Raw genomic sequence first — 12,508 nt, 5'->3', positions numbered from 1 at the left:
TGAAATTAAATCACCGTGCTAGAAGAAACGATTACGATGATTTATGTATATTTATCTAGTTATCCACTTCCTGGATAACTGAACTAATTTCTTGTCTATCTCTATCGTTAAGTTCTTTGTTAGAGTCATCAATTTTATAGACGATTAAAGGAAAACAAAAAGTCATCGCATGTAGATTCTTAATCATAACGCTACGTGAGAAAGTATTTAATCTCTAGCAAGTGAATGTACGTAAATCGTTAATGGAATCTCGAGACAGAAGATAGGAATGTAACCTAGGAGCGTGTCGAGGATTACAGCTATTATTATAGCATGACGTTTTGTCATTACGCGAAATAGATGTGAGAATTGAAGAAAACGAAGTGCGATACGTTGACATAAAAGACTGCTAAGTAAAAACCGCGCGTCTCCACGGTAGATAAGAATCACTCATTTGGATATCGGCGGTATAACAAACGTGATTGCGATTCATATCATGAATTTCCTGGTGGTGCGTGGTACCGTTCGGAGAACTTCAGCTACTTTGTCACGTTCTTTGATTTCGTCGGCTACAGCTGGAATAAAAAGATCTGATCGAGCAGTCATCATGAAATCAGTTGCCAGCGTCGCAATTACAAATGTTTCGTCCTGTAATTTCGAGCCAAAATAGTTTCTGATCCGTCTAATTGGTAGTAGGCACGGGTACGTTTTGTAATCTAAGAAGCTACAACTTTTTAATTAATTCCTACGCATTCATCATTGTTACCATTTATATCTCTTTACGTTTGTTTTAAAACTACATTGTGACGTTTAGGTTTTCAAATAATTTAAACAAATTGAAGCGATCTTAAGCTTTCGCAAATGTGCTTAAAGGTGCTTCTAACTGAGAAACTAGTATATTACTGTTAGTTAGAAACATTTAATTAAATAGATTAATTCGTCATAATTTGACGACTTAATCTTCTTCTTAAAAGATTTGTAATAATTTTAATATGTACATGAAAAAACGTTTTCTGAAACTTGTCTAATATTCTCTACGAAAATGTTACTTCAATATTTAATGCTTAATGTTCTGAATATAGTTCTGATAGTTACTATTGAACAGATGTATTAACAAAGATCAACGGTCAATTTTTTTTCACATAAAATCCGCCAATTAATTTGATGCTTTCAGTTTTTTAAAAGTCTATTTAACCCAAGGGCATGATCTCTACGGCGACCAAAGAACCGACTACGGTACGATCAAGGTCCCAAATGATTCGCGTATGCCAGTAACCACCATGAGAGCTTTTGTGTCGTCTTCCAAGACACTTCTATCTCAGATCACGACAACCTCTGATACGGGGCAGAGTGAAACAGTCCAGTATCGATATACGGCAAGTGAATTGAAAACGTTACTCATTGCGTGGACCATAGTGTGACGATTTGATTTTCGCCAACGAAATGGAAAAACTATGCCTGTGCTTTTTGTTACAATTGTGCGTGTTAACCATGTCTCAGAAGACTGAGTTAGATATGCCGTTCATTCTGAACATCTATCGCCAATTCCGTACTTGGATTTTTGAAAACTTTAGTACGTAATCAATCGCTGTTTTTTGGAATTGAAGTTGATCATTTGACGAGAGTAGAATGAAGAACGAATACTTTCGTGATTGTTTTCTAATTTTCTATATTCCCTACAGTTTATAATAGTGTGTTAGAATAAGGTGGAATAAAACAAGAATTATATTGTAGGAGAAAGAGATAACGCACGGAGCATTTTAACTCGAATTTCGAAAAATGTCCAAGAAGAAGTTCCAGCGGACGTTCCTTTTCCATGCAATGTCACTGGTAATCGAATAAACTTCTCACTAGACATTTTAGAACTCTGATTAGCATTATCGTGGCTTTTTAGGTGGAAGATCACCCGAAATACCAAATTCGGTTCATCGTTTGAGACCAGGTGACATCGATGTTATTGCCGCTATGGGCGATTCTTTGACTGCAGGAGCTGGAATTTTCGCGACGCATTTATTGCAGATCGGTGTCGAGAACAGAGGAGTTTCAGGGAGTATCGGCGGCCAAGGAACCTGGCGAAAGTATCTGACCCTCCCCAATATTCTCAAAGTACCCTTTCCACTCAATATAATTAATTAATAAGCACTAGATCAAATATCTCCTTAACAGCAAAATATTTTCGTATGCAGGAATATAATCCCAAATTAGTAGGCTACGCGCTTGGAGATTCTTTGACTAAGCACCCAGCCTCGCAATTGAACGTCGCTGAGACTGCTGCGATGTCTAAAGATATGCCATTCATGGCTAAATATCTGGTCAACAAAATCAAAAAGGATCCACGGATAGATATAAAAAGGCATTGGAAGGTTTGCATTGTTGTATTTTTAATTATACTGATCAGTCTCATTTATTTGTCGCATGGCTTGCAGCTGGTTTCCTTGTTCATTGGAAGCAACGACTTTTGTTCCGAAATGTGTTCAATTCCCTCTCCGTGGTCTATTTTAAAAGATCACAAAACCGATCTAGTCGCTGCGCTTAGGATATTAAGGGACAATTTGCCAAGAACTTTCGTTGCTCTAAACTTGGCTGCCCATTTGAAAACGATCATTGACACACGAAAGGGTAGACACTCGCTGCATTGTGATTTTACAACCACCGTTGAATGCTCGTGTTTGTTTACTTTACAATTCAGAGCTCGAAGACCGGAGTATTATGAAATAATGAAAAGGTTTGTACAATTTTCAACGGAAATTCCAAAGCGATATGTATCCTACGTTACATTCATATAAGCTACTAACGAATTCTCGTTCCTTTCTAGATGGCAGGATTTAGAAGAAGAAATCGCTGATTATCCAGAGTTCCATCGAGATGATTTCACTGTTGTAGCTCAACCCACGATTAAGAATGTATTCATACCACGTGCTGAGGATGGATACGCGGATATGACGTATCTCTCTGCCGATTGCTTTCACATAAGTCAAAAAACTAACGCATTATGTAAGTAGACGAAAGTGTTCAATGCACTGTACTGTTTGTACTAATTATTGTATATGTTATATACGTATATTAATATTTCAACGAATAATCGTTTCGTTTTGTAAGATGCGAATGGCCTCTGGAATAATCTGTTACAACCAGTTGGCAATAAGTCTGATCATTGGGAGCCGTTGTTTAAAAAATTCTTGTGTCCCACTTCGGAAAGACCGTTCTTGGCGACACGAGAAAATTCGCAGGACAGCGAAAAAGAGTAAAGAGATTTTTTATAAACGAAGAGTATGTACCGTGCTTGCCACTGGGTTAAGATAAAGAAAGTCAACGTGCCATTCTATCCTGAGATATTAGCTGTATTTATGTAACTAAAATGCTACTTCTAATCGATGGTAATTAGTTTATAAAAGTTTTTTAACGTCAGTGGTACGAGGTAATACTTGCGTCTACGAACATCGATGTACGATCACCGCTTTTTGAGTGATCATTGGATAATCGCATCGCAGAAGAACAGAAACTCTATTGCGTTGAACACTTCAGTGGGACCCAGTTTAGTTTTCTTTAATCCAGTTATGTCAACTGTGTTTCTTAACCAAGGCGAACCGTTTGTTTGTGCTTTTAAGACACACGAACTTGTTACATTCTAATTTCTGTAAGCCCTTTGACCGGGAAATTCCTTATGCGGAACAGTGGACTTCATAAAGAGTTCATGCCCCCCCATGAAACGACCTTCTTTTCCTTTTCTGTTTCTTACTCTTTTTGTCCAGTAAGGTCAAATGTGTATTTTTATTGTTCATAAGATTTTACGCTGACTTACGGGTCAAGATTAACTAGTTCCAAGCAAGTTCTTCGCTTGCAGGCGCAATTGAGATGTCCAACAATAATTATGTACATATATCTACATCAATATAGTATTAAAATTCTTGAACAAGTATTTGTAAAGTTGACATTGTGTTTTTACTTTGTTCAATTAAATTAATACCATTACGTAAAAACTGTGCGAATGAAAAACGTTGCTGCAAATGTAGATGTACAGTATCGTTGTTAAATGATATTAGGTAATTTTATCTATTGCCGTAAGCATTGTAAAACTTCTACTCCAAATGAATTTATGTACCGTTAACCTATGGCAGCCATTTGCTTCAATTATTTGATATGTAATTTGTAATTGCATCATATAGTGGTATATGATGCAATTAAAAATTATATATTAAATATTTAGAACCCAGGTCTCACCACGTGGAGGTTGCTGCGAATGGAGACCCACCCTAACTGTGTCATATCTATATGTATCGATTGGGCTGATATTTTAAAATATTCTATGACATTCTAAGATATTCTCGCTCTTAAAACAAAGTTTTTTTCCAAAAAACTCTTCACTACTATAATGTCGTTTTCTGCGTTACCGATACAGCATGAAAGAAGATTACAGTATTATTCAAAATAGAGCAGGAATATCTTGCGCGATCGGTATTTCAGAATACAATACTAAAGCTCACAAAAAAGATCCTTCATCATTGATTCGTCGGCGAAATAAGAACTGGATCGTACCGATCGTAATGATTTTTCATGATTTTCCATAAATATAATTTGAAATCGTCACGAACGAAAATTAATTAATATCTACACAGTTTGTAACATATTTCAATTACTATTTTTATTATTGAAATAATATTATCTAATTAAAAAAAATTGACAAATCAATTTTGTCCACAATAATTTCTAAAGCTGAAAATAAATTTGCCAAAGGCAGTACACGCTTAGAACAAAATATATTCTAATGATAAGAAGATCCGTTGCAAGCAGAAGATCGAATCTATAACAAGCGTGCTTATTGTATTTAATTAAAATCACTAGCCACACTTTAAGCTCGACTTTCTTATTAATGACTCTACTTATTAATAATTACTTGTAGTGATTTTTATTTCTGTCAGTTCACTACGACAATGGCGAATCGTTGCAGAACAAACTTCGGCCTGGCTACTCTTACTCACGTACGATTAAGTACCGCTTAAGAATACAAAAGAAGGCAGGTGTTTCGTTTGGCTGAAAAGTAGGGGGGTCATCGATGGTTACCCGTATGTTTCTTTTCCTATCATCACTCATGTTCTGTTCCTTCTTTCGCTAGTAGTGGATGATCTTCGAATGAAGACTGATCTGCTTGCTTTACACGTGACTATTAATCGCTGCGTCGTTTCTGGCAATGACATTAGTCGTATGAGACAAGTGAGTAAGTGTGTGACTCGAAATTGTAGTGAAAATGATAGGTACCTGCAGCATGATCCATTTTTTCGATAAAAATAGTAGGTGGTGCAGAAGAAACAGTGAAAAGGATCGTGAATAAAGTTTCCTTGGGAATTCGAGTTGAAGTTACAATGAAGTATCGTTGTTTGCTATGTTTCTGGCTGAAATGAAGAAAGAATGTCAATACAGTGAAAAATTGACATTTTCTAAGAATTTCAATTGTATCTTTCATTGGTACGTATAATTTGTGTGACACAAAAAGCAGCCCTCTATTTACAAATGCATTTTTTGACTATGCATTCGATAAATCTAAAAAAATGCGAAAACATCTGTTAGAGTTTGTAATACGCGCGTTAACAATTTTTTAGAGGGAGAACAGGACTTGTACAATCCATTTATATACATGTAAACATTTTTTATTCGTATAATAAGATACTTAGAAAATTGTTACAACACGAGTGAGGTCATCCATCAATGCCACATTGGCGAAAGTAATTACTCGTTCATCGTGTTTCCATTTCGATTTGAGATAATACCAGCTGATTGTCCTTCGATTCCATTCTTCGAGCATCATTGATTCATCGAATTTCACGATCGCTCGTACGGCGATGGAAAGTCGTACGCGGTATACATTTCAAGTAATTATTAGCGCCACTCATCAGCTTCCAAACACAATTTCTCGATCGTCAATATTGTCAACAGCCTGTGGCCTGAATTTGTATAATTTTTAATTGTTAAGTAATTTAATAATTGATTTGAATTTAAAATCGTCTACTTAAGTTTCTTTCCAACGCTTGCTCTTTAAATAAAGATTGTTTCTGCATTCAGGAAAGAAAAAGTTGGAGTCGATGGTTTAGTAACTCTTTCGAAAACTACAAGTTTAGCTAAAATCGCTATGTCGAAATAATCCGTGCATGTATCCATATATATGAATACCCACAGAGATTTCACGACTTTCGTTTTAATCAATAACTGACCCATTCCAACTCGAACTCTGTATTATGTAATGTGTGGTCCTACCAGAATGCGAAATATTTTATTTCCAACTGATCTGCACAATGATCGATGCATAACGTTCGATTACATCTAATTATGTGCCTACGTGCAACGGGAACGTCCAAGAAGGTTGATCGTTTGTTTAAAATTAAATTTATAAGAGAAACCAGTCAAATTTTCGCTCACTTTTGAGAGAATAATGATTGAAAGTTATAGAACTTGACTTCTTCAGAACTGAAATAAGTGTTACGCGTCCAAAAAATTTAGTGTCGACAGGAGAAACAGCGTCAAAGTCCATCATCAATAACAGCGAGCGTGTCCATACAAACAACTTTCGTTTCATAATTTCTCCCATTCTCTCGCTATTTTTTATTGAACGCATGCAAATCAAGTAAATGGTAGGAAAAAAAATACCACTCTTTTGTAAAAATAAGACGAGCAGGCTTATCATGAAATTTGCAGTCCTCTTTGACGACCGTATGTCACGTGGAGCAGCCAAGACGTCACCGAAGAAAGCTCACGTTCGAGGCTTTCGACGAATGCAGCCACATTGGCATCAAGAAGAGAGAGAAAGTATTGTCCGTTGAAATATATCACGCATCGCGATAAACATTGAAGAAGTGCAACGATTTTTGCGAAATCGTTCGCTCAACTCGCACCATCATGAGGATCCAAGCAATGCTACTGTCGTTACTCTTAATCGTATTGCCAGTCGTCGCAGGTTCATTCATGGACCTGCTGAGAAGAGTCTTTCAATTGGGAAGGGTGAGTCTTTTGGGTAAGAATTACTAAGTCATATAATTAATAAGTGTTTAACAAGACTAGTATGTTGCTTTCTAATAAAACGAAGTACATGTTTCTTCTACCAAGCCTTGCATAAAAACAATAACATTTGCTTTAAGAAATGAAATTAGCGAACGTACGAAATTGATCGTGAAGTCTAACGAAGAAAAAAGTTAGGAGAATTTATATAGTCAAGCATCCTATAAATTTCTACCCTCTTCTAAAAAAATAATTCATCAAATGATCTGAAATTATTCCATGTAGATCGATTTTTCTTAATGAAATGTGTATCAGAAGTTAAATCATAAACCGTGGCGCTATTAGCTCGATCGATACAACTGATACACAGCAGAACTAAACGCGACATATTGATACGACATAACTACTTGCATCTTACGTTAAATCTACTCAGGCGAGAGGACGAGTGTTGTGCGTTGCGTGTCGAGCGAAAGGTCTGTATGACTCGTTTGGTTGATCCGCGAGAGGAAAGAAGCCAGAAATCGATTCCCCGATTTCTCAGTGTCGCGATCGGCCCACTTTGACGGACGAGCGTCGTCGTGACGGTAAATTATTTGCGACGGTATTTAAGCCACGACCTGGTAAAATGCAAATGAAAGAAAGCAAACGCCGCGACGTGTACCGTGTGTTAAGAACCGTGTTCACTCGTGCGATCTGCACTGTCCTGAACCTGATGAAATTCCGTGCTGTACCGGATGTGGCGACGCTGGACGCCGGAAAATGGTGCGCTCTGAAACTTTTATGCTACACAGAGAACGCGTGTTGTCCTTCGAGTACGAGCTAAAGGTGAAAATATACGATTCACTTTGATCGAGAATAAAATGCAATTGAATCTACAAGACTCAGAGCAAAAATTGTACGACTAGAATTACCATTCGATTAGAGTACGCGATTACATTGAACGTTTCAAGCTCATTTGAATACGATATGTTAATTATTCGGTTAGTGTCAGTTCCATGTCAGGATGCAGCGTGCGCGTACGTGGAATACAAAAAAATTGCAGTGAGACTGATATCATTTCACGGATGCATCTATATATAATAACCTTATAGTTAATTAATAGCGATTTAAATTTAAATATTTCCAGTCGATAAAGTCACTTGTAATTTAATTGCAAAAGTGCAGTGGGTAAGTTGTTGAAAACAGTAAACGTTTAGAATCTGTGTTTAACGATGGTAAATGACTAAAAGTGAAATAATTAATTTTGTTATTAAGTACAACCAAATTTAATATAGTTAAAGACTTATCTTGTCAGAAATGATTGTACTTGCATTAATAATAGAAAGTAACGCTAATGTGTGAATAAAAAATGAATTATTTAAGTGTAAAATAAAAATTGTTTTCCTAGGACGACGTCGACAATAATAGTGGAATCGCGTATCCTGCGATGCACAGTGGCATAAGAAGTCAACCTCGAGTTCCTGATTACGTTCCATTTCCATGTAACGTACAATATGGAAGGTACGATTACATTACCAATTCATGAGAAACTGAACTTTATAAGTAACAACGTTACCATTTAAACAAAGATTGTCGATAATACAAGTATTTATAAAAATCTTCCAAGCATCCATGAGTGTTAGTTACGACTTTATCACATAGATGGTGATACTCACATTGTCAGGAATCAAGTAGTATAAACGTTGAATTGAAGAGACATATAGACAAAATGTCTCTGCCATTCTAGTATCTATCTCATCTCATGAATAAACAACTGACTCAATTGTTATCTGAATTAACGATTAGCCATTATAATCGTTAACTCAATTAACGATTAGGTATCTTAATTGTTAAATGCAATCGTAAATCGACCAAACGAAGAATTAAGTTCTTACTTCTTATCAGATGATTGATAAGGATCAAACAATTATGAATTATATTAAGCACGGCTCGACAGTGATTCAGATCGCATATTAAATTCCATCTGAGGCAGGAATTAATATAATTTCTATTTTTCTAGGTCGCCATCAACGCCTGACAGTGTGCATCGTTTACGACCCGGTGACATAGATGTAGTCGGCGGTCTGGGCGATTCGTTGATAGCAGGAAGTGGAGCTTTGGAGCAGTTCGCAATAGGAACATTTATAGAAGCACGCGGAGTTAGCTGGTGCGTGGGCGGTCAAGGTGATTGGAGACAGTTCTTAACCGTTCCTAATTTGCTAAAGGTATTTAACTCATCGAATTCGCATTCTCCTTGAAATGAATCCCAAATATGCGCGCACTACCTCTGCAATTCTCACGCATCGCGTGACATCAACACAAAACAGGCTCACGATTGATTGTATGAGAAACGCGTGAAAGAGACACGCAGAAATTGTTCTGCTGCTAACTAAGTGTTAATTGACTGACATATTGGCAGTTTAATTAACGTTTGGAATGCCATTGTGTCATTTATCCCAGAATTAGAATAAATTCTGATACGTTTCTGTTGGTATCTTGTATTTTACTTTTTGCTAGTGTTCATTTTGATAATTATTCTGTGTAATTTTGTATCAGATGTTCAACCCTGATTTGATCGGATACTCGACGGGCACTGGTGAATTTATTTCGATGAAAGCGAAATTAAATGTCGCCTACCCTGTCGCGGCTACAGAGGACGCGTTGCCTCAAGCTCGGATCCTCGTGCAAAGGATCAAAAGTAATCCAAAGATAGATATTAAAAAGCAGTGGAAGGTATTACACATTTTTTGTAATCACTGTGCGAAAATATGCAAATGTTGCGGACAACCTGTTGCGTCTTGAATATTCTTCATAATTTTACACTAATTTAAAGAATATGATATGATATTTAAATGTTTCTATGTGTACATTACAGCTGATTACGATCTTCTTCGGTGCAAACGACATTTGTTCCGCGCAGTGCTTTAGTCCTAACCAATTTTCACCGCTACGCTATGTTTTTTATTTGCGAAGAACGTTGGATTACTTGAAAACCGTTCTACCTCGCACGCTAGTCAATCTTGTACCAGTTATAGGTAATACTTGCAGAACTCTTCAATAATAAGAGCAAAATGTATTGTTTTATATACAATGATAATTACATCGCTTCAATTCGCGTGTAGACGTTACAGTTTCTATTAGAGTACCACGAAGTGCCATGTGCCATATTCTGCATCCACTTTACTGCGCTTGTATGCACAGAGGTAATCGTCCGGATATTGCAGCCTCGAAAATGTCGCACCTTTATCAGCAAGCCATTGAAGCTTTGATATACTCAGGAAGGTAAATGATACACGGATTATCTTAGAGCTAGTTCGAAAATTAAATAAATCTACGTGCATTTAAATACATCTCTACTTAACATTCTGTTCTTGTAAAATAAAAAAATATAATAAAGTAAAATAAATATAGTAGAATAATAAAGTAAAATAAAAAAATATAAGAAGCAATGAATGTTGAGTTTCAAGTACGATAGACCTAGATATAACCTAAAATAAAAATAATTCAATTTATATTTTAGGTACGATAAAGATCCGAATTTTACCGTGGTATTGCAACCGTTCATTAAATTATTCAATGCCCCAAATGCGGACCCAGGCAGAGCACCACCGATTGATCCCAGTCTGGTCACGTACGATTGCTTTCACTTTAGTCAGAAGGGTCACGCCTTAGGTACGATAATAAATAATAAAAAATATAATTAAAACAAAAAAAAAGAAAGGTTTGTACTATACTATCACACCTATTTTGTACACTACTGTCGTAATTTATACTTGAAAAGATATCAGAAACGAAAACTTTGTACGTTTCTTCATAAATATGGAAATCGATGTGTGCAGCAGTATTTTGCAATTTTAATGATCAATTGTTCGTATGCTATTAATGCGTTCAGAGTAGGTAAATGTAAAACATTTTGGAAATCTATTCAGCGATGGTAACTATTTTGCGTCGTTGCCCCTGTAAGAACGCAAGAGGCTAGATATAAGTCAGTTAACGATGGAAATTATAGAGTCAAGTAGTAAGTCAATGTATCTGATGTCCGGCTGTTACTTATTGGCTTTGTACGAACAAAGCATAACTTCGCAGTGAATTGATTCCAGCTAATAAATCTCAAGGACATCTAAAATACATTCGATGATAAAAGTGAACTGAAAGGCAAATTGATATTTGGTGGAACATGAATAAATAAAACTGTAGTTACAATTTACAGCTGGTCGAATATCGACGATAGCAACGTATCCAGTGACGTTCATTAATTTATTATTCGTTGTTTCAGGAGCGAATTTGTTGTGGAACAATATGCTGGAACCGGTTGGAAATAAAACGGAACAAGGAGGTTTACCAGAGATATTCGAAAAACTGTTATGCCCGAACAAAAATGCACCGTACATTTTCACGAACGTCAACTCCAGACATCTTCGAATGACAGGGCGCCAAGATGGGATCATAGCCAGATAACAGAGACAGAGGAATACTGAAAGCTGCGCTTTCATTTGTGATAATTACCGATAACGCGTTTCGATAAATAATATTTCAGATCGATGGAAAGTTTGAAATTTTTAGACACGCGTATCATTCTGAAATACGCGTGCGAAACAAAGATATACGCGTGATGAAATTTTCATTATAATTACACGGTGGTTCAATCATTCGAACGTTTATACTTGCAAGTAATGACAAGTGACATATGTATTCATAAATGTATTAAAATGAAACGTTTAAATCGTAGGACACTTGTTCACGTATCCTTGCTATCTTTGTGCTGTGATTTTAAACGTTCAAGAAAATCTATGGACAGAGAAAGAATGCATATCGCTTGAAAAAAGAAATCAAACTTTGCAACTATGCGTTCGAATAATCTGTACACTCTAAATTGTGTAGTATTCCTGAGATAAGTTTCTGTCTGCGGTAGAAAAAAAACTGATTTATTCGAAATCACCATTCACGATAAGATTACCACAAACGACGAAACTGAATTAAGCTACTGTATCGATAAACGTCATCGTCAGAGTTAGGGCGCAATCCTGATAAATTCAAAGTACTAATTTCCATTCACATGCTACTTGCTCATGGATATTCCCAAAAATATAATTATGGCCCTACTATTTGAGAATCGGCTAGGTTTTACTCGAGTACGCACAGAATTAGCATTTAATTTACTTCCGACTGACAGCTGCGTTTTTATGCGAATAACGCGCATATTAAATTAAGCAGATACCACAATGTTTTTTACTTTCAAATATCGTACACACCCACATGAAATACTCGTTAATCATTATTTATAACTAACGACGAATGTAAACAACTTTATTTCCATTTCTTTTACGTCATAATTCGAAAAAAATTAAACCATTTTTCACGACAACTCTCGAGACACATAACTCAGCAACGAACAAGTTATCCCTCTTAAGTGATGTGCAAATTGCAATAGCAATTACTGTTTTAAGCATAAGCGTGTAAATACTTGTTTTGTTACCAAAAGATTAATTGTCTCGTTTGCGATTAAAGAAACGGTTATGAACATGGAACTATACTACCTCTGGACTTTGCAAAAGCAATTTTG

General features: G+C 36.2%; 2 protein-coding genes across 3 annotated transcripts; both read left to right on the top strand.

Moving 5' to 3' along the window:
* Window positions 1-1,416: 1,416 nt before the first annotated feature.
* On the top strand, window positions 1,417-3,227 carry LOC143431357 (phospholipase B1, membrane-associated). Its single transcript, XM_076908030.1, has 7 exons — window positions 1,417-1,552; window positions 1,714-1,809; window positions 1,874-2,085; window positions 2,166-2,342; window positions 2,406-2,704; window positions 2,795-2,973; window positions 3,079-3,227. The coding sequence occupies exons 1-7, from the start codon at window positions 1,423-1,425 to the stop codon at window positions 3,225-3,227; spliced, it is 1,242 nt and encodes a 413-aa protein (XP_076764145.1). The 5' UTR covers window positions 1,417-1,422.
* A 1,708-nt stretch (window positions 3,228-4,935) lies between these two features.
* Window positions 4,936-11,501, top strand: LOC143431227 (phospholipase B1, membrane-associated). Of its 2 annotated transcripts, none has more exons than XM_076907804.1 (9): window positions 4,936-5,442; window positions 6,667-6,969; window positions 8,354-8,466; window positions 8,966-9,170; window positions 9,502-9,678; window positions 9,821-9,980; window positions 10,068-10,227; window positions 10,466-10,617; window positions 11,222-11,501. In XM_076907804.1, the coding sequence occupies exons 2-9, from the start codon at window positions 6,868-6,870 to the stop codon at window positions 11,401-11,403; spliced, it is 1,251 nt and encodes a 416-aa protein (XP_076763919.1). In that variant the 5' UTR covers window positions 4,936-5,442; window positions 6,667-6,867; the 3' UTR covers window positions 11,404-11,501. The 2 variants fall into 2 exon arrangements, with proteins under 2 accessions (XP_076763919.1, XP_076763920.1); XM_076907805.1 differs by having other exon boundaries at window positions 6,667-6,982.
* Window positions 11,502-12,508: the final 1,007 nt, after the last annotated feature.

Source organism: Xylocopa sonorina, chromosome 17 (genome assembly GCF_050948175.1).
Source record: "Xylocopa sonorina isolate GNS202 chromosome 17, iyXylSono1_principal, whole genome shotgun sequence".
NCBI classification, from domain to species: Eukaryota; Metazoa; Arthropoda; class Insecta; order Hymenoptera; family Apidae; genus Xylocopa; species Xylocopa sonorina.
The sequence above is the reverse complement of the archived record's forward strand: the minus strand, read 5'-3'. Positions and strand labels throughout refer to the sequence as shown.

Excerpts from the sequence above, each read along its gene's own strand:
- LOC143431357 (XM_076908030.1), top strand. The coding sequence starts at position 1,423 with ATGGAAAAACTATGCCTGTGCTTTTTGTTACAATTGTGCGTGTTAACC. Across the intron at positions 2,086-2,165 it reads CCCTCCCCAATATTCTCAAA|GAATATAATCCCAAATTAGT; the intron begins GTACCCTTTCCA and ends TTTCGTATGCAG. Across the intron at positions 2,974-3,078 it reads TCAAAAAACTAACGCATTAT|ATGCGAATGGCCTCTGGAAT; the intron begins GTAAGTAGACGA and ends TCGTTTTGTAAG.
- LOC143431227 (XM_076907804.1), top strand. The coding sequence starts at position 6,868 with ATGAGGATCCAAGCAATGCTACTGTCGTTACTCTTAATCGTATTGCCA. Across the intron at positions 6,970-8,353 it reads GAGTCTTTCAATTGGGAAGG|GACGACGTCGACAATAATAG; the intron begins GTGAGTCTTTTG and ends TTGTTTTCCTAG. Across the intron at positions 10,228-10,465 it reads GCTTTGATATACTCAGGAAG|GTACGATAAAGATCCGAATT; the intron begins GTAAATGATACA and ends TTTATATTTTAG.